Source organism: Saccopteryx leptura, chromosome 9 (genome assembly GCF_036850995.1).
Source record: "Saccopteryx leptura isolate mSacLep1 chromosome 9, mSacLep1_pri_phased_curated, whole genome shotgun sequence".
Lineage (NCBI taxonomy): Eukaryota > Metazoa > Chordata > Mammalia > Chiroptera > Emballonuridae > Saccopteryx > Saccopteryx leptura.
In genome coordinates this window covers 30,678,827-30,700,491 of record NC_089511.1, presented here as the reverse complement: position 1 = coordinate 30,700,491, position 21,665 = coordinate 30,678,827, and the positions used below count along the sequence as shown (strand labels likewise).

At 51.4% G+C, this 21,665-nt stretch overlaps 1 protein-coding gene across 1 annotated transcript in view; it reads right to left on the bottom strand.

Moving 5' to 3' along the window:
• CMIP (c-Maf inducing protein) overlaps nucleotides 1-21,665 on the bottom strand; it is a 254,893-nt gene that overhangs the window by 69,754 nt on the left and 163,474 nt on the right. The window contains exon 3 of the mRNA XM_066350272.1: nucleotides 16,838-16,888. Coding sequence (XP_066206369.1) covers nucleotides 16,838-16,888 — 51 coding nt within the window. The remainder of the gene's footprint in view (nucleotides 1-16,837; nucleotides 16,889-21,665) is intronic.

Here is a 21,665-nt window from a genome sequence, read left to right as displayed (position 1 = left end):
TCCACAGATGGATAAATGAATGAACACATGGGGTCTATCCATGCAATGAACTATTATTCAGCCAAGAAAAGGAAATCCTGAAACATGCTATAACATAGATGAACCTAGATGACATTATGTAAGCTCAATGAAATAAGCCAGTCACAGAAAGATAAATACTGTGGGATTCCACTCATACAAGGGAATGAGACTAATCAGATTCAAAGAGACAGAAAGTCGGATGGTGGCTGCCAGGAGCTGGGGGTGGAGGGTGGGGAGCTAGTGTCTAATGGGGACACAGTTTCAGTTTGGGAAGATGGAAACATTCTGGAGGTGATGGTGGCAGCGGTTGTGTAACAATGGGAATGTTGTGCAAATTAATGCTACTTAAACATGAGTAAAATGGTAAATTTCGTGTTATGTACATTTTACCACATTAAATAAAGTATATTTAAAATCCCCAGGTGACTGGAAGGTGCAGCCAGGGGTCAGCACTGCTGTCCAGTCTAAGGGGGCAGGTGTAACCCCCACTGTACACATGAGGAGACCACAACACAGAGGAGGACAGTAATGTGCTCTGGGTCAAAGCCGCCTATCTGAACCAGGACCCTTCTCAGGGTCACCTCATTGCCCTGAGTCGTGGTATAGCCCAGACCTGCTGTCAGCATCTGGAAATGCTTCTCGTCTCCACATGGCCCTAACCCCAGGGAGCCACTTCTCCCAGCTGCCCCTGCTATGAAGTATCACCGACAGTGCCCCAACTGGGGCTGCATGTGCCTGCCAGCCTGGTCACAGCACTCGAGGGAGGCTGGGGGCTCCCAGTCCTACACAGCACACCCAACACTGTACCCTCTCTGCCCTCTGCTCCCTCACCTCGTCCACCAGCCTGTCAACTCCTGGGAACAAAGGCTCAGGCAGGGCCCCTCTGGGCTCTGAGGTGTGTGTGAGTGGGGCACACCTGCGTTTGAATTTGTTTTGCTATTTATAAGCTATGCAGCCTCATCCAAATGATATCACCTCTCTGACTTTCAGTTTCCTCACCCGTAAATGGGCTAACAGTAGTATCTGGATCTTGTGGCTACTGATAAGGTTAAAATGTGATGTTTCATATTGATTACCCTGTCCTTTGTAGGTGATCAATAAATGGTAGCTATTGAGTTCAGTAGGACATTGGTTAAGATAGTTAAGCTCTGAGAAACAGTGGGGTGACTAGAGGCCCCCGACCTGCCCATCAGCAGTGAAATGCAGAAATAAACTGGCCCAGGTGCACAGTGTGACCCTGAGAGCAATGACAGGAGCGAAGGAGGCTCCCGGATCTGCGTGGACTCCATCCCCACCAGGCACCACGTGCAGAAGCAAAGCCACACACACGCATAAGTGTGCATACGTGTTTACACGCAGGGCTGCTCATGTATGGCTCTAACACACAGGGCGAGAGGGGGCAGGACACGTGCCAGGCTGACGACACTGTCTTCCTGGGAGAGGGAAGTAGCTGGAGGGGCCGAGGGTGGGGCAAGGACGAGCCTTGGCTCTTCCTAGAAAACGTTTCAAATTGTTGCAGGAAGCCATATCCATGTATTATGAATTTAATTAAAAAGAAATAAATTGGGATCAATTTCTGTCCCTTCCACAGAATTATCAAATTGGTCAGAATCCCACCTTCTTAGAAAGAGCTGGAGGGTAGCCGAGATGTTATTATATATGGCTTCTCAGTGTTCTAGTAGATTAACTGGTTTTTGAAATAATACATGCTTAATGGTAAGTAAGAATCGTACAGAACAGTGTTAGGGAAGAGAGCAAAGGGCCTAAGAACTCTGTCATGAGGGCTCACGCCTGCACACCTGTATGTAGGTGACCATCACTGCATGGATTCTCTTTCTGTGCACGCCGCACACGCACACGCACACACTGCGCACACCAGTATAAAAGTGCACCTACATTCAGCCCATCTCATACATACTGGCTTTTTGAAATGCACCCCTGAATCCATGTTAACCCCACAACATATATTAGGGTTTCACAAACATTTTCTCTGTAGGGCTAGATAACAAATATTCCGGGTTTTTCCGACCACACGGTAGTTCTGGCGTGAGTGGGTGGGACTGTGTCCTCATAAAACCCCTCATTTAGAAAATCAGGTGGTGGGCTGGGTAGTTAGCTGACCCCTGGTGTCTTTCAGGTCAGGTCTCTCTCTGCAGCCAAATATAATCAAACACCAACGTACAGAGAGATTTATCTTGTCCTCAGTTTTTGTTGCTTGGCTCCTTATCTTGTTTTACAAAACGGGCATCACATTATACTCAGGTCCCTGCATCCTGCTTATTCCCTCTCACACCTGGTAAAGAGCTCTGGATCAAATCGTGCCGATTTCTCCACGCTGTGTGTTTCTGCGAACCACCTGAAACACCACTGGGCAACGGGAGCGTATTCACTTAGAAAACAGAAACAAAGCAAACGGATGTCCTCCCGCTGGCCCTCCGCCTTCTGTGCGAACCGTCTCAAAGGTCTTTCTGGCAGCTGCCTTTAGGACACTGTGACCATCCCTTCTCAGTGACCCGGTGCTCCTGTCCTGGCCAGGCTTTTCCTCAGGGGGCCACTGTCTGCCCTGAGTTAGCCCCCTTGGTCCAGTGCTTACCTCTGGGGTCCCCAAGAACACAGCCCACCAGTCCTCCCCAGTCTTTGAAATATCTAGAGACTTGTCCTGCCTCGCCTTGGTTATAAAGGCCACACACAGTCACTCCACACCCAAGGCATGGGTGAGACTCCACCTTAAAACAGTCTGTTTAAGAAGATCCTATTATTTTCCAATGACTTTACTGGGGCCAGGAGCCCAGTGCAGAACCTGAAGCTAATACTAAAGACTGCAATGGAGACCTCTCATTAATCATTAAAAGGAATGCCATTTTCTGAAGAACCCCCCCCCCCCCAAGTAATAACAACCCACCAAATAAATTTTAAAAATGTCAATACCGTACCGGAGGCTGCTCTTCCTCGGCCGTGTGGGAGGGGCGGGCCCCTGCGACTTTCGCTCTCCTAAAAAACAGAGACCAGCACAGGGCTGTGTCTTCTGGGCCAGATAAAGGGAAACCGCCATCCCAAATAAGGAGCGGTGCATCTCAGCAGGGGCCTCTGCTGTCTGACTAAGAACTTTATCTAGTGCTTCCAGTGCTTCAAAGGACATCCATCTGGTCTGTTCACCTCTTTCTTGGGGAAGCTCCATGCCTTGTCAGGCTGTGGCCACAGCTCCTTCTACAATGGACCTTAATTTATGGACATCCTGGAAGAGGAGCCAGCTCCCTGATAAGTTAATTCATGGTTGATCCCCGTGTGTAGCTAGGTGGGTAGTGATGGTGCGCTGGAAACGAGGGTACGGTGTACTCTCAGGGCCTTCAGGGTGGGTCTTGTGGAGAGGCAGAATTTACAAGGGGGCTGCTCCTCTCCCCCCCCCCCCCAGCTGAGGAAGGCCCCTCAGGCACACTGAGAACTCTGCTTGCCCAGGGGAAGTCCAAGGTAGAGCCTGGGAGCAGGACAGAAGGGTGTTCATTGTGGTGAAATCTAAGTTCTCTGCACAAATGGAGATGCTGGCAGAGTAATTCAAAAGCTACAGGTGCAGGCAGCCATTGATGTCTGCTCTCAGGTCGAGAGGGACGCAGCAACAGGACCTACACAGAAGGAGGCTCAGCCCTGGGTCTGAATTCCGGTTCAGACACATGGGAAAATTGTTTCATCTAAGAGTCGGTTTCCTCATCTGAAAAATGGGGATACAATCCCCACCTCTCAGGGACACTGTATGACCTAAATAAGATAACATGGATGAGAAACAGTAGGAGTCAATAAGTGTCTACTGCTCTTTCTTCAAACCATTCCAATGGTTCTTCACCTGCAGTGTGCATCAGAATCACCTGGAGGGCCTGGAAAACACAGCTTGCTGCACTTTCCTTCCCCACCTTCAAGTTTATCAGACAAAGATCTGTGTTTCTAGTAGTTTCCCCAGCCATGCAGATGCTGCTGCTATGGGAACCCAAATTTGGGAAGCACTGAGCGATTGGTTCAAAACCCCTTGGTCCATGGTGGTAGGGAGGCCTGGGGGGGAATGAGGACATTCCTGGATGGAAAGTTTAATGCAGACATTGACAAAGGCTTCAAGAGCCAACACACGCCAATGGGCAGCTCATGTCCACCATCTTCGGCCAATGTTGAATTGCCCCCGATCTCCCAGGTGAGCTTTTTGGGGTCCATGCACTCGCTCCAGGAAGTCTACTCCAGCCCAGCGATAAGATTCAGCCCATTCTGCCAAAGTGTCTTTTTCCCAGGTACCTGCCTGGCCCAGCCCCCATCCAGTGACAGACCACCACATTGGCTTGCTGCCACCATAGTCAGAAGGCTAGGTCAGGGGTAGTTTCAGGTCCCTCCAAAAAGGGCTCTCTGTCCAATTCAAGGCTTTCTGCAAAACTGTTAATTAGAAGAAGACACCAGGGTCCCCCAGGAAAGACTATGGCAGTTCGGCCTTGTCTCCCAGTTAACTGACCTCTCTCCCAAACACCTCTCCACCCAGGGAGTTGAGCTGGCTGCCCCACTGGGTATTTTCTCATCACTGATTGAGGTGAGGTCCTAACTCCTCTGTGGCAACAGGCACTGCTCTTTTTAGAGTCTCTGTTTGGCCCTGTCTCTGAGCCAACAGGCAGGCAGGAGTCTCAGGACAAACACAGAAGGGCAGGCCACCTTCCACTCCAAGGCTGGACCCCTGCCACGGCCCCACTCAAATACTGACTAGCACCCCATCTCAGGGGTGCACTGCCCACTGCCCAGCTCCAAAAGGCACATGCTGCAGGCTTCTGTAGAACAAAAGGTCTTGCTAGTCAAGATACTGCCTCATATTTATGTTTTAAAGGCTTCTTTAAAGAGAGAGAGAAAAAAAAATTCTGCCTTAAAGGGCAGAAAACAAGTTCATCCGCAAATGGTTTACGTGAAAAAACTTCCTTGTATGGCTCAGTGACTCATCAGCCCCCATCAAAGTATGCGTGGGAAGACACACGAAAGCTCTAGTCCTCCCTTCCCCGTCTGGAAAAAAAGCCACTACCCACAATGCACTTCTTTCTTGGCTGTTCGAAGAGCTGGCTGTCATGCGCCATGCCTGAGGCTCAGAGAAGACCACCACACGGGAGAGGTGGGGGTGTCTAGGATGTCCCAAAGCCCAAGGCTGGCCTTCTGGTGGGGGCTAGAGAAGTCCAGGCTGGGGCAGGAGGGTACAGAGCAAGGTTTGGGGTCCCAGGGAGAGGGCACTGACCTGGCTCCTCCACTATGTCCTGGGGCAGCTCATTCCACCCGGGCCCCCTGGCTACAAGTTCTTGACCTTTCAAGTGGGGACGGTTAGAGGCACCCAAAGGGTGAGGATAAGGCAGCAAAGTGCCTCTCATTACCTCTGGCCCACTGATGATAGGTGCTCAACAAATGCTTGTCCTTTTCCTCAGAAACTCAGTTACCCTGTCTGGACTCCAATTTTACTGAAATATCTAAAGTCCCATCCATCCAGCTGGACCCTGTGTGAATGGGTTACAACAAAAGTGTAAAAAGGAAGAAAGGAAGTCGATAGGTGCTATTAAGGGGCGCTTGCCACCACGTGTAGTTAGAGGGTAGAGAAGCAAGGAACCCAACAGTGTGGAGGTAAAAAGGGAATCTTCATAAAAACCTTAGGAAAAGCCCATGAGACACTAAGAGGACTGCCTTGGGGAAAATGGACTTGGAGGAGGAGGCTGTGTATAGCTCTCTATCCTTAGAATTACCACACACATGCTTAAGTTTCATTTGTCTTAAATGTTAAAAGAGGGTATCTGGGGGAGGGAGGAGGGATCAACCAGAAAGGAGGCATCAGGGAATTTTCTGGGTCGGTGGGAATTTGGGTAGTGGTTATTAGGTGAATACAATAGTCAAAACTCACCATATCCAGCAGTTAAGATGTGTGCATTCTATTATACATAGACTACAGATTGATGTCTTAACACTTAAAAAGTGTTAACAGAGGTTTATGGACAGTGAGAATTTTTTTTTAGTTCTCTTTGTCCTTTCCAGTATTAAAAGAAAGCCTTAATAAGTGTAATTTTTATAGGGTCTATGCTCATTAGGATGTAGACATGTGTTCGCCAAAAGGCATGTTTATAATGGTTCTATTGGTAATAGCCAACCTGGAAATATCTATAAGAGAATGAACAAATTAATAACTTACTCATTCAATAGAACACTACCCAGCAAGGCAAATGAATAAATTATCACTACACACAACAGCATAGATAAATCTTATAAACATAGATAAATCTTATAATTTTGAGCCAAAAAAGGTAGGCACAAAAGAGTTCAGCCTGAGTGACTTTATGTATACAAGGTTCAGATATGTGAAAACTAATCTATGCTGCTGGAAGGCAGGGTCATGGTTTCCTGTGGGGGATTTGGGGTGGGGGAGTGCAGGGACTGGAGGATGAGGGGCTCCTTAGAGGTAGTCATGCTCTGTTTCTTCTTTTTTTTTCAGTGACAGGAGAGGGGATAAAGAGACAGAGTCCTACATGCACCCCAACCAGGATCTACCCGGCAATCCCGTCTGGGGCCAATGCTTGAATCAACCGAGCTATCCTCAGCGCCTGAGGCTGATGCTCAGACCAACTGAGCCATCCTCAGCACCTGGGGCTGACGCTTGAACCAATCGAGCCACTGGCTGCAGGGAGGAGAAGAGGGAGAGAAAGTTGAGAGGTAAGGGGAGAGAATCACAGAGTTACTTCTCATGTGTGCCCTGGCTGGTGGTCTATCCACTGAGCAAATTGGCCTGGGCCATGCTCTGTTTCTTGATCTGGGTGCTGGTTACATTGGTTCTATTCTGTAAGACTGTGTGAAATTCATCCAGCAGTATTATTTTGATCTGTGCACTCTTCTTTACATTATCCTTTTATGATGTTTATTTAAAAAACAGATCAAAATGTCCCATATCTATTCAAAAGAGAGTGCTGGGAGGGGAAAGCTGAGACGGCTGCAAGGGCTTGCTGCTTGCCTGAGGCGTCTGTGCCTTTGTGACTCACACAGGGGACCCCGGGGCCTATGTTCCCACCCTCTCCAGGGCCATGAGGGTGCTACCTCCTGCCAGCAGAAGGAGGCTGGGTTCAGAGCCAGACTACCCTGGGTTCAAACCCCAGCTTTGCCTGTTTCTAGCTCCGCAACGTGGACAAGCCCTTTGCCCTCTCAGCTCCTCCTTCAAAACGAGTCTAATCAAACGATGACAAGGTTACAAGAGATCACACACAAGAGCCCCCATAGTACCCGGCATGAGCAGGCGCCTAATCACTGTTCTCTCTGTCTACAGTCAAGAAAGCCCACAGAACGTGAGCCCTGCTCTGCAGGCCCTCTGCCACTTGTTAGTTTCAATCCCTGAAGCCTCTCGTTATTAGTTACAGGGTCCCTGATGACACATGGAGGGGCATGAGCTGTGGCTGGGAGTCACTGAAGACTGTGGCCTTCCCAGGGGACTGGCAGTTTGGGCCCCTATGGCCTCCCCTCGGTCCATCCCATTGTGCATAAGTGCTGACAGGACCTGGCGGGACTCGCCCCTGTAAGAGCCTCTGCTCTCCAGGGCTCAGTGCCACCACCAGCTGAGGCTCCTCCCGAAGTCCTGGACTGCGGTGGGCCCCCTGCCTCGCGGGGAAAGCCCCTCCTTCACAGTGCTCGGTGGAATCCCTTGATCCCCTCTTAGGCAGTCGCAAAGCCCTCTTTGACCAAGCGCCAGAAATTAATCTCGACGGAACTCCTGCCTTTTCAACCTGGATGCAGCCGACCTGTAGTTGGGCCAGTAAGCGCATCAAGCCACCTCCTGTCCCTGGGTCCTGCTTCTCTGGCTTACCTTCCTTCTCAGAGGCAGGACAGCTGACACTCCTAACCATAGGACTAGGAGGTCGCTAAAGTAGGAACGGTGGCAAGCCTTCACGCCCTCTATCAACTCCAGTGGACAAGTAGGGGCCTATGCTGAGAAGAGTTCTGTCGCAGGGAAAAGAGGACAGTGATGGAATAGTGATGCCTGCATGGGCTCACTGGGGGTTACTGGCACAGGGGCTAAGCATGTGCCCCCTGGAGCTGTCTCCTAGAACCCTTCTACACTGAAGGAAACGGGGTCCTTAGTCATCAAAGAAGAGGATAATGAACACTGATCCAATACTCACATGGCAAGTGCTGTGCTAAGTTCTTTACAGCTAGTAACACATTTAATCATCATAAGAACCTGGTGGGCTTGGTCTTATTATGAACCCCACTTCATTTAGGAGGAGAAGGAGGCCCGACAGGAACAGAACTGGTCCACGGGCACATAGCCAGTAGTGGTGCTGGAGCCGGGACTGAAATCCAGGCAGTTTGGTCCGGAGCCCTCACCCTCTGGCATTGCAACAATTACTCTTTGGAAGCAAACTGGCAATAGGTGGTAACAGCCACCAAAAAATTCCCCAATTCTGCCCAGTAACCGCTGTTCTGGACATCTGCCCTGAGAAAGTGGTCTGAAGAGTGAAAGCTCTGATGCTGGGATCGTCACGTCAGCATCATCTCTAATGAGAAAAGCAAGAGCTGCCCAGATGCCAATAAGGGCAAGGCCGGGGAGGCCTGGGCACACGTGGAAATGTTTCAGCTGCAGTGCTAGGTCGCAGCAGCAGGACCGCCCGCACCCAGCCACAGCGTCTGTGCAAAGGTGCACGAGACCTGGGAAGACATCTGCAACAGTGAAATCAGTCATCGGGTGGGGACCGGCAGGAACAGGGGCTGTGGCCCTTGATGTGGCTGTAGAGGTGTTTTCACGATCATCGTAAAACGCAGAGAAAGAGAGCAGGAGACAGAGAGAGAGGAGGGGGCAGCAGAAAGGGGCAAGGCCACCACAGAAGCAGTAGAAGGGGCCACTGTCTTCCCTCCAAAGGGACATCCTGGCCAGAGCACGTGAGCCCAGCCAGGAGCCACACAGGACGGAGGTGGCCCAGGGCCAAGGGGAGTCAGAAGCAAGGCTAGGTCCAGGCACACAGAGCCACGATGCTGGAATCTGGGGACTCCGGTGACTCAGGATGTTTGGGGCAGATGTGGAAGCAGTGTGTGCTGAGCTTGACCTTCTCAGGCTGGGGACAGGTGGTCTGACAGTGCTGTGCCACACGCAGGGCGGGTTAGGGAAATCAGCCAAGTCAGAGGTTAATTCACATAATCCTTGCAATGATGTCTATGAGACTTAGAGAAAAATGTAAAGCTTTCATGAAATGCCTCCCAAAACAAAAATACCCAGGCCCCTAAACATGTAAAGCAGAAGAAATTAAAGGCATGAGGGGGTGATGAGGAAGTGCAAGCTCATAGGTACGAAGGACGCTCTGGAGTATGCGTGCGTGTGGGTGCTTACACATGGGTGCAGGTGGGAGCCGTGCCCAGTGGTTAAGATCCCAGGTTCTGCCAATCAGTTGAACTCGTGTTCAAACCCAAGCTCTGCCATCTAATAGTAGTGAAACCTTGCGTGAATGGCTTAACCTCTCAGCCTCAGTCTCCACATCTGTGAAATGGGGAAATGGCAGGACAAGGCCCTTCGGTAGGGTTGTGAAGATTCAACAGGAAGGCACCTGCTTGGCATAGGAGCAAGTGCCTGTCAAGGGCCATGACGGCCACCTGCTATTTTGTGCTGAGGGAGGGCTGGAAGAAGACTTGGCACATGTGCTGGGGGACGTGAACTCAGGGGTTTGCCACTGGGTAGAAAAAGTCATCTAGGCGCCACAGCTGCAGGACTAGCAGTGGCTCTTCCCTTGGAGAAAACACCTTGGCCCAAGAGGGGAAAGGGGGCTGGGCAGGAGGAAGGTCAGAGTTGGGGGTGACTGAGTGCCCCACCCTTCCCCCAGAAGCTCCCCCTCGGGGTAAGGCACCAGCTCAAGGACCAGCTTTTGTCTCTCTGGCCTGCTCCCAGGAACCCTGGCACCAGCTGGGGCCTCTCCCCTGCTATGTGGGAATGGGGGGGAGGGGTCCAGCCTTCCCGAGGGGGTGGCCTGATGAGAGGGAGAACCTAGGCTTCCAGCCCGTGGTCTTCGCCTCTGCACCTCTGGCTGCTCACCTGCCCACTGGGACCCTGCCAGCCCCGTGGTCTTCGCCTCTGCACCTCTGGCTGCTCACCTGCCCACTGGGACCCTGACAGCCCCGTGGTCTTCGCCTCTGCACCTCTGGCTGTCCACCTGCCCACTGGGACCCTGACAGCCCCGTGGTCTTCGCCTCTGCACCTCTGGCTGTCCACCTGCCCACTGGGACCCTGACAGCCCCGTGGTCTTCGCCTCTGCACCTCTGGCTGCTCACCTGCCCACTGGGACCCTGACAGCCCCGTGGTCTTCGCCTCTGCACCTCTGGCTGTCCACCTGCCCACTGGGACCCTGACAGCCCCGTGGTCTTCGCCTCTGCACCTCTGGCTGCTCACCTGCCCACTGGGACCCTGCCAGTTGCTGTGCCTCAGCGGGGTCTCTGGGCAGAGGATGGGCTCACCCAGAGCCTGATGTGGAAGCTAGACTGTGATCTTCTTAGGAGCCGGCTGTCCTTGGCCACATCCTTTGTCCCCTTAGATCCTTGGTCCCCTCATCGATGAGACGGGGTAGCAAAAACCTTGCAGACCGTATGGACCAGGGGTCCCCAAACTTTTTACACAGGGGGCCATTTCACTGTCCCTCAGACCGTTGGAGGGTCGGACTATAAAAAAAAACTATGAACAAATCCCTATGCACACTGCACAAATCTTATTTTAAAGTATAAAAACAAAACAAAATGGGAACAAATACAATATTTAAAATAAAGAACAAGTAAAGTTAAATCAACAAACTGACCAGTATTTCAGTGGGAACTATGCTCCTCTCACTGACCACCAATGAAAGAGGTGCCCCTTCCGGAAGTGCGGCAGGGGCCGGATAAATGGCCTCAGGGGGCCGCATGTGGCCCGTGGGCCGTAGTTTGGGGACCCCTGGTATGGACAAAGGGAGTGAACGTGCCTGGAGCGCCAGGCCGGCAGTGCTCAAAGCCCTGGGAAACACCCCGCGGCCCACAGCTTCAGGGCCTCCTCAGGACGGGCTTTCCCCCATCCCCGGCTCTTACAGACACCGTGTGGGGGTCCCAGGAGGGGCTGAGGAGGGGCTGCTCCTGCCCACCGACACAGGAGACACACTGCTAGATGCATGTGATGATGCTCCCACTGCATTGGTTTCTGCAGGGCTCCTTGAGAAGTGCTTCACAAATAGCAGCATCACATCCTCAGTGACCCAGTGAGCCAGATACTAGTATTATTCCCATTTCACAGAGAAGAACTCTGAAGCCCAAATAAACTCACTCCACACCTAATGCACTCAAAACATGGTCAAACACACACATGAATCCCACATTCTTTTTCACTCTCCTACTTTATACAGAGGGGGACAGAGCCCTGGACGGGGTGACCCGGGGGCTGTGGCTGTCGCAGGGGCTTGGAAATCCCTGTTGCAGAGAAGGAGACAGTGTGGCCCGGGCAGATGGCCTGGAGGATGCAAGCCTGGGCTGGGATTTTCCCAGAGACAAGAGCATCCCTCTGCCTGCAGCCTCAGGCCAACTTCTGTCTCACAGTCTGCTCCTCTGCCCCAGCCAATGGGGCTGTTCTTAGTGACCCCACTGCCCCAGGGGATAAAATCAATTTTGTTTTCAAGACTTCTGTGCAACTGCCTGAAGAACACCCTCCCAGAAAGTGGCGGTGCTGTTTCAGAGCTGGAGGCACCGGAAGCGCAGAGCTGGCCGCTGCGCACTACCTGGCTTCTGGGGCTCGTCCCCGGGCCCTGCCGGGCTCCGCCCAGCTGCTGGCCAGGGCCTGTGGATCCAAACCTCGGACACAGAGACAGGACATCTCCCCACAGCTTTATAAACACACCCTGCCTTCACAGCCCAGAACAAACTCTTGGCCTTGTCACACAAACCGGGCTGTCATAACCTGTGTACACAGACAGGCCTGTCCCCTCTTAGCCTTATATACCTGGGACTCTTGCCTTGACTCTTGGATACAAAAATAGGCTTGTCTTCTCACAGCTCTGTACACTTACAGCCTGCCCTCACAGCCTGGGACACACTCTTGGCCTTGTCACACAAACCAGGCTGTCCCCTCATGGCCCAGTTCACTGAGACAGGCCTGTCTCCACAGGACCTGGCCTCCAAGGTGCATCTCTGAGTCAGAAACGAGGCCTCATTAACGCAGCACAACTGTTTATGCTTCCACACCCCCCGGGACTAGCCTCAAGGGCAGGCCACCCAAACCAAACAGGTCTCCAAGCAGCTGCAGGCCGCGCGCTCTGCCCCAGTGGAAGCTGGGAGGGTGGCGCTGCTACCACACCACCAGTGACTCCGTCCTCCCTCCTGCCTGGGGACACGGATCTGGCTGTCCTCCTGTGGGGCTCTGGGGACAGGAGGTAGGAGGCTGAGAGGGGGAGCAGAGCTGCTCAGAGAGGGGTGGGCAGGGAAGGGGGCCTTGGGGGCTGGAACACTGTGGGTCAAACTCCACTTCCCCTTCAAGTGGCCTTGGACAGGTGTCTCAAGTTTCCTCATACTGAGACGAGATGATGCTCAAAACAGTGTCTGGCGCCAAGAAAACACCCAGATGGCCCGTGATGGTCGGGTGGCACCGGGACACACTGGAAGTCGCAGCCACGGCCCTTAAAACAATGGGGGCCCAGGCGGGAGCAGAGATCAGCAGGGACATCGTCAGCTACTTCAGCTCTACTCTGCCCAGCTTCACAACGCAGCATGCGGGAGAGCAGGCTTTCTCAACCTCTTCCATCTCTGTCCCCCTAAGGGGCCTTCTTAGACATCCCACATCCATACGCCCTCCTTCCTTTGATATTAAATAGTTACAAGTAAGATTTTGTTGAACAGGGCTGAACTTGGGAGGGCCACATACTACCGTAATAACTTAAGGTCCTTAAAGCCCCAAACAACTTGTCTTGGCCCCTGCGGGCAATACCACTGCTTGTTGAGGATGCCCTAGAGACACCAGTGCAACTGGATAAAAAACAAATCAACGGGGACACAGTGTTTCAGAGGTAACGTTCTTTATAAGTGGAAGAATGTCTTCTCTATGTGAACTGCAGCTACAACATGCAAATTCATACTGGTGTAGGGCAGCGATTTTCAACCAGTGGGCTGCAGAAATTTTAAAACATGCAAACCGACTACTCAGGGGCACTGATTTTTCCCTTAGATTGTTAAAAAAAAAAAAAAAAAAAAAGATGACAGCCAATACAGTTGCCATCCAGTGTGAATGAATCAAAATTATATCTATTTTTTGTCAGATTGACAAAAAATAATAGTTTTTGGCATGCCATAGAATTTTAGTAATTAGCTTTACACGTGCCATGAGATGAAAAAGGTTGAAAATCACCAGTGTAGGGGAAGAAAAAGACAAAAACAACATTTAGAAAATTTTAAAACTCAACCTGAGGTTGTAGCTTTCTAAAATCCTCAATTTTGATGTTCTATTAATTTTTTTTTAAGTTAAAGATATAGAAAAGGAGGAAAGAAAAAACCCGAAGTGGTTGACTGTAAATAGCCGTATCAAGAGGAGCAAAAGGTCACATCCTGATTGGGCTGAAGAGTTCAAACCTCAGAATCGGGCACAGCTGGTTTACCCAGAAGGCTGGGCGGACACAGATCTGTAGGAAATCTGCTGGGTGGCTATGGGCAGGTCACTGGACCTCTTCTTGTCTGAGCCTTGGCTCCTTCATGTGCTGAATCACAACAAACAGGACAGCGCCTAGCCATGCTGCGTACATTGTAGGTCAGGGGTCAGGAACCTGTGGCTCGCAGGCCAGATGTGGCTCTTTTGATGGCTGCATCTGGCTCGCAGACAAATCTTTAATAAAAAAATAATAATAATGTTAAAAATATAAAACATTCTCATGTATTACAATCCATTCATTTCCTACCGCTCATGTTCATGGTTGCGGGTGGCTGGAGCCAATCACAGCTGTCCTCCGGGACAACACCAGATTTTTATTGGATAATGCTTAACATACACGGGTCACTGTATGGTTCTCACGGAATTACATTTTAAAATATGTGGCGTTCATGGCTCTCTCAGCCAAAAAGTTTCCCGACCCCTGTTGTAGGTACTCAGTGACTGTGTCTGAGTTCATAAACACTTGCTAGAATCTATGCAGACCACAGGACGAGTAAGATACAGAACCAGATGTAAATAAACCCAGATCTCTAAGTTCATGTCTCTAGCTGGCAGTGCCTCCAAAACATCTTGTTTCTTTGCATTTTAAAAGGAAGGAGAGCATCCTCCTTCATTCTCATCAGAACTGGGTGGCAAAAAGCCACAGGAATGAAATCAGTTGCTGGCACTGAGAAACCACTGCCACCTGGTGGCAGCATGCCCAAAGAATGGGGGGACTGGGGCAACTACAAAGGGGAACACCAATATCTCACAAATGCCTAAGACACACCCAAAGGCGTATACAGTGAGAACAAAAGCCATCATCCACTATCATGTGGCCAAAGAGACTCACACTGCCAGATGCTCACTGGTTCCTTGACACTTTGGCTTGGGTTTCCTGGATGCTTGCTTTCTTTTCTTTTTAATTTATCTGATTAAATTTAACAACCACAAACAAACCAAACACTTCCAAAATTGGGTGCAGACATTCAAGTTTTCATGAGAACGGCTGGAAGTCCAGGGATCCCAAATTCAGTACCCGTTCAACCAATTATCTGAATCCCACATGCACTCTCTGAGGTGTGAATGTGTGTATTTCAAGCTTGTCACTTGCTAGTTTATCAATCTCCTGAAATTCCGATTTCTATGACCACCACTTTAGTCATCCCTGTCACTGCATAATATTCACAAATTCACAAACACTGCCTTTTAGGTGTTGACATAAATCACTGTTGAAAAAAAATGTTGACCAGGGCAAGGCAGAAAGCAGAGCTTTGTGGAATACCACTAAAGACAGCCTCTCCCTAGACCTTGATCTCGGCCACCTTCTCAATGAGGCATTTTCCCAACCTGTCAGGTAGGCTGTCTGTCTCTGAGTGTTTCTGCCCTGTCCTGAGCTAAGAAGCAAGGCCACCACTTACTGAGGGCTCACATGGAAAACACGCATGGAGAACAGAGGAGAGAGGGAGGCCGGCTGACCACCACCATCCCTGTCATTTTCCCTCCCTCTTGCCTGATGGCATTTAACTCCCAGGTAGCCCCACAGTCCTGGGACACACAGAGGGCCAGGCCGTAGGAAATCAAGCTCACAACAGTACCTGCTGACTCTGTGAGCAAGCACGTGCCACCTCGCCTTTTTAGCTGCCACCCAGTGCTTTCCACCTCCACTCAGACACCTACAGTCATGGAAAAAATGGAGGTTTGCACCCTGCCTCAGGTCTTGACTAACTATGGGAGCTGGACTCTGGTCTAGCCTCACCTTGGCCGTACATGAAAGGGGAGCAGTGATAACCTAGTAAGGCTGAGGCAAGGGTGAAACGCACACAATGGGCCTAGATGCAAATTCCTGGCACACGGTGTTCAATAAATGCCAGTCTTTCCCCTTAGCAGCCTCAACTTGGAGACTCATGCTCAACCCCTGAGACGGCCCAACAGGCGACAGGGCAAGAGGACCTGCAGCTGTCAGGGGAACGAAGATCTGGCTCTCTCTGGGACCAGGAATGTAATTTTCCGGGGTTGTATTTCCGTCCTCCGCCTGGCTGTGACGACAGCCCCTCCAGAGGCACGAGAGGAATTCTGTGTTCCCTTGGTCACCCCACAATGGCACATGGCCTCAGACCCTGCACAGGGCCAGCCGTTCACCCTCCGCGGCGCTCCAGCTTACAGTACAGATGACAGCTCAGGACAAGCACCGTCATTCCAGCCATGCCCTAATGGCTCCACAAGGCCACAGGCCTGTCACAGCTTGTCCTAAACTAAAAGATCAGAAGGCAGGAGCGACAGGGAGGCAGGCTATGACGGGAAGCTGCCGGAGTCATGGAGCAGGATGTGGACTCCCCAGAGGGCTGGGAGGACCCTCATCAGCAAATCTTCCTCCTGTCTTGAGAGTGACCAGTAGAGGACTAATTTCCCTTACGGGCTAGAAGGCTTTGGGCCATCCTTATGCAGAACCAGAGCTGGGAAGTTATGCCAAAGAACCAGACAATGAAGGGAAGACTATGGAAGCTCAGTTGGGCTTTTAAATCTCTGGTAAATTGAGCCTGGTGCCACTTTTTTTTTTTAATTTTTTTTAAAATTTATTCATTTTAGAGAGAGGAGAGAAAGAGACAGAGAGAGAAGGGGAGGAGGAGCAGGAAGCATCAACTCCCATATGTGCCTCGACCGGGCGAGCCCAGGGTTTTGAACCGGCGACCTCAGCGTTCCAGGTCGACGCTTTATCCACTGCGCCACCACAGGTCAGGCCCTGGTGCCACTTTTATAAGTTACTTTCAAGACAGCATCTTAAGGCCCTGAAGTCCTGTCGTCGTTCCCTTCTCCCCCCGCTGCCGCCGCCAGGCCCACAAGTGAGCCCCTGTTCTGAGAATAAGAGATCCTACATCCCTTTGCAAGCAGGCACAGCAGTATAAGGCTATGAGCAAAGTCAAAGGCCAACAGGACAAGAACACTACTTTGGTATTGCAGAGAGAAAGGTATCAAATGACAGAGAGTACAGGAAGAGAAGCTTTATACAACAGACAGGCTCCTCCGTGACCTGTTTATACAATGGACAGGCTACTCTGCGACCTGAAAGGTAAGAGATCTCCGTCTTCAGGCCTCTGGTAACAGACTGGTGTTAAGCTACCCCCAAAACAGAGGCAGCCACCTGGAATGAGCAACTAAATCAGGACTTACCTTCCACTGCAGAGAATGGAACCACTGGTCCCGCAGGTAGCTGTTGGCAGCCTGCAATGAAAAGAACAGGGCGGGACGTTAAGGTCCAATCACAGACTTGCAGCATTTCACAGGCCAGCACACGAGCCTCAGCCTGTCTGTCTAAAGGGGTTGGATCTGTGACCTTAACAACCTTTAGAGGGATTCACCTAGCTGAACCCTTTGGGTACAAACCAATATAGAAGTGAAAACCAGGGCGACTTTCCTGAAATAAGACCCCACTGCCAATGTATGCTTACTCTGCCGGGTAGGAGTGACTTGTGGCTGGAGGAGCTTGAACTGCACACGTATCTCAACTTCTTTAGAATCACAGGAGGGGCCCAGATGAATGGGGACGAGGCATGGTGGTGGGACGATGATAGTGGGAACTGCCTGGGTGCCTCCTTTGTATCAAGCACTGCCCAGGCACCTGGAGGTTATCATCCACATATTCCATCATCAGCGCTCACAACAGCTCTGCGAGGTGGGCGACATCGTGTCCATTTCACAGAAGGAACAACTGAGACTCTGACATCTCATATTAACTAAGTATATTCAAACCCAAGCATCTCCTTGCTGGGCCTAGAGAGGAGGTGGCCAAAGGAAAACACAGCCATTGTTATTGTTATTATTATCACCATCATCGATTCCTCTCAATCAAATGTGGCCTAAGGAAGGCCCTGCCGACTCCGATGTGTCACTGCTGTTCTCAACCCCGTTCTAGCAGATCTGCTGATGCTGAAAGCTATATCTTTTTATTTTTCATTTTTTTATTCAGTGAGAGGAGGGGAGGCAGAGACAGATTCCCGCATGCACCCTGACTGGAATCCACCCAGCAAGCCCACGAGGGGTGATGCTCAGCCCATCTGGGGTGTTGCTCCATTGCTTAGCAGCCAAGTTCTTCTTTAGAGCCTGAGGTGGAGACCATGGAGCCATCCTCAGTGCCCTGGGACAACTCTCTCCAATCCAGTCAGCCATGGTTATAGGAGAGGAAGAGAGAGAGAGAGAGAGAAACAAGAGGGAGAGGGGTGGGAAGCAGATGGGCACCTCTCCTGTGTGCCCTGACTGGGAATCAAACCTGGGACCTCCACATGCCAGGCCGACGCTCTACCACTGAGCCAACCAGCCAGGGCCTGAAAGCAACTACCTATGGCATGGTTAATGCACACCAGCCCCAGCCCTGAGCCCTATGTATGGACTGGCTCTTTCAGTCCTTTCAAGTCTAACCCGAGAAATTGGTACTGTCTGCAGTTGGAAGGTTAAAAACTTTCCCACAGGCTCATAGGCATCAGGTGTGGAGCCAGGACTAGAAGTCAGGTAGTGGGACTCATGCATAATGCTACAGCAGTCCTGGTTTCCCCCTGATCATATCCAAGGGCAGAAATGCAGCACCCAGTCCCACCAGACCCCACAGCCCTGCACTAAGTGACCCTGACAATCGAGGGACTCTCGCAAAGGCCAGAAACTCTAAACACAACAGTCCGCCTTCTGCCTCCCACCCTCCCACCATGTGCATGCACATGCATGTACAACTTCGGGTCTCCTTCAGTCAAGGAGATCCAGGTCTCCCCACCTCACCCTAACCACCATGCTGCTCTGTCAGGGCAGAATCTGGGGAAATCTCCAGGCTTGAAGACATGAACCAGAACCAGGTCAGTGGCTAGTGCAGTGGGGAGTCAGGCTGAGACCCAGTCCAAACCCTGAGCAGTTTCACACCACACTTGGGAGGCAGGGTGAGTTGTGTCTCCGCCCAGGGGAGGAGTGTCCTGGGGCTCACTCTGTGTGATGCAGGGACTTCTGCAGTGGCGGAGTTTCCACCAGGCCTGGACTCAAGTTGGGGCTCTGCTCTGGTCTAGTGGTGTGACCTGGAGTAAGTCCCCTGATGACACAAAGCCTGTGACACCTGACCAGAGGGGAGTTTGCTGCAGGGATCAGCAGAAACACGAAAGGTCCATGCCTGGGTTACCTCCTGTCAGTGCTGACCTAGCTCTGTGGTCTCATGACAATTCTTGCTCATTAGGATGACAAAATACCACCGTGCTCAGGGAGTGCGTCACCACGATCTCAACAATGAGATAATCTGTGCAAAATGCTTACTTAGCGCAGGGCCCAGTACGGGCAAGCACTCTGCATGCAGACAGCGTGAGCACTCTCGGTAGCAGCTGCAGCCTGTGCTGTGCTGATAACTGTGTAACAACAGGCTTTCTGGGATAAAAAATTAATAAGTAAAATAAAATTTAAAAAACAGTGATTACAGGGTGTGCTGACTTCCGGGCTGTGAATGATGCTGCCTTGGCCGATTCTGTCCTTAGACCAGAACTGGAGAGATACACAATCACTCTCTGGAACTGGTACAAGCCGGTATGAGCAGGTCCAGCATGCTGCTGGTCCACAACCATGTCTCTGCTTTAATACACTATGGTGGCTAGAGGAGGGGGCAGGTGTGGTAAGCCAAATAAAGGGTACCCCCCAAAATCCTAAACCCCTAGGAAGGACTAGTGGGCCAAGGAGCTTAGCAAAGTGACTAAGTTAAAGATCTTGATCCTGACGGGGAGGTTACTCTGAATTATCTGAGTGAGCCAGTGTAATCACAAGGGTCCTTATAAGAGGGAGGCAGAAGACTCACAGACGGAAGTAGAGGTTGGAGTGAAGTGGCCATGAGCCAAGGGATGCGGGTGGCCTTTGGAAGCTGGAAATGGCAAAGGAATGGACTCTCCTCTAGAGCTGCCAGAAGGAACCAGCCTGCCAACACCTTGATTTTAGCCCAGTGGGACCCATGTTGGACTTCTGGCCTCCACAATTGTAGATATTAAATTTGTGTTGTTTTAATCACTAAATTACGGTCATTTGTCACAGCAACATGAGGAAATGAATTGGGAGGTATAGCCAGGTAGGTTTAGTGTTGATGTGGGTCATTCCACTGGTTCTAAGGGTCCACAGTAGGCCTGGGCAGTACCCAGAAGGTGTCACTGGCTGGACTGAATGGCCAAGTGAATACAAAACAGGAAGAGAGAAGAGAGGAGAGGGAGAAGGAAAAGGGACTCTTGTCCCTCCTTCTTATGTGCCACAGGCCCCACCACAGTATCCCCCAGGGCCTCAGCATTGAGTGACCAAGCGAGACCAGCTGAATGAATGACTAATGAGTGGACTGTGAGCTCCTGGAGGGCAGGGTCTTATTCCCAAATTCCCAGCGTTGATTAGCAGTACCTGGTAGCACCAGTCTGGCTGCACAAACAGTGCAACAAATGGGAGCACAGTGCAGGTAGTGGTAAACGGTAGATAGTGACCCCTTCCTCTGCCTGGGCAACCATCCTGTGAGCCTCTCAACATGTGAGCTTCTGTTAGGGGGCCTCTCAACCCCGCCCTTGGCCCTGTATGGCATCCTGGCCAGGTCAATAAGAAGGTCTTGTCTAGGACTTTGGGTCTTGAGCAAAATGATGTCAAGATGAGAGGTGTGAGACTTCATAATGAGGCAAGCCTGTGCCTTCCTAGAAAGAATGGTGACTGGATTGGAACATGGTCCCCCACCTGCCTCAGTTCCAGTCCATTTTTTAAGCCTGGTCTCCAGGCTCCCATCAATCCTTCTAGTACATTCCTTTCTTGCTTGAGATAGCCTGTGCCCATTTCAGCTGCTTGTACCCCAGAGTCCTGATGGACTCACACGGCCCCAGTGGCTCCTTCTTCTGTCTCAGAGGTGGGTGCTCTGATGCACTGTCCCTGTACCTGTTTCTCTGGAAGGAGCCAGCCAGCTCCCAGATCCTCGGCTGCGCCCGGTATCAGCAGGAGCCGTCCTGGCATCCCGCAGGCCCCAGCTCACACAGCAGGCGGTGCTGGCCCTGCTCAACAGGTTTCCTCTCTGCCCCATGCAGCCAGGTCCGCCCTACCCTCCCTTTCACAGGGCCTATGCCGGGGGGGGGGGGGCAGTGGTCTTCAGTGAACTGACCACCATCGTACAGCCAAGATCCTGTAGGTCAGTAACAATAGCCTGATTCCACTGACCAGACTTCGTGCAGAATGCCGTACACACCTCACTACAAGGTGAGGACACGCATACTGCCACTGCACAGAAGCCGAAGCTCAGGCTCAGAGCAGGCGGTAGAGCCCTGCTGCCCACTGAGCAGTCTGACCCAGCCCCTGACCAGCATCAACCTCACTGCCCACTGCTCCCATCTGGCACATGCCCACCTTTCTGTACTTCTGAAACCCCTCACCTTCCCCATGCCTCAGCCAGGACCACCTTCCTCCTTCACTTTGCTGCACTCTTCCCACCACTGGACACTTATAGAGCCCTTAGCCCAGCCCTATGATCTATCTGTCCTGCCCACAGGAAGGGGGAAGGCAAGATCCAGAAGGATTAACTGCACCTCCCCAAAGAGGCCAGTGTTAAAAAGTTCACTGAATGAATTACACATAACACAAAGCACAAAGATGCTGGCCAAGGAAGTCACCCACCCCCTTCTCCTGTGCCTCCTCCCCCGGGGAGCAAGGTTTGGCACCTGCACAGCAGGGAGACAGCAAGTACCTCCCACCCCACCCACCGGGCTCATTATTCCCCCGGCACACTTGGGAGGACCGGTGGCCACACCGCGCCCTCCTCCCCTCAAGGCTGGCTGCTTCTCTGCAGCCTCAGCTGCATTTGTCCATTATAAGGAATGAGGCTCTTTGAATCAGAGGCTCAAAGGGGTTTCAAGGACCACTCAGTCCAGGAGATCTCAGTCTTTTGGGGATTTATGAGAACCTGAAACCCTCTGAGAACCTGAAACAAGCTATGGACTCACATCTAAGTAACGTACACATTTGTATGCGCCCC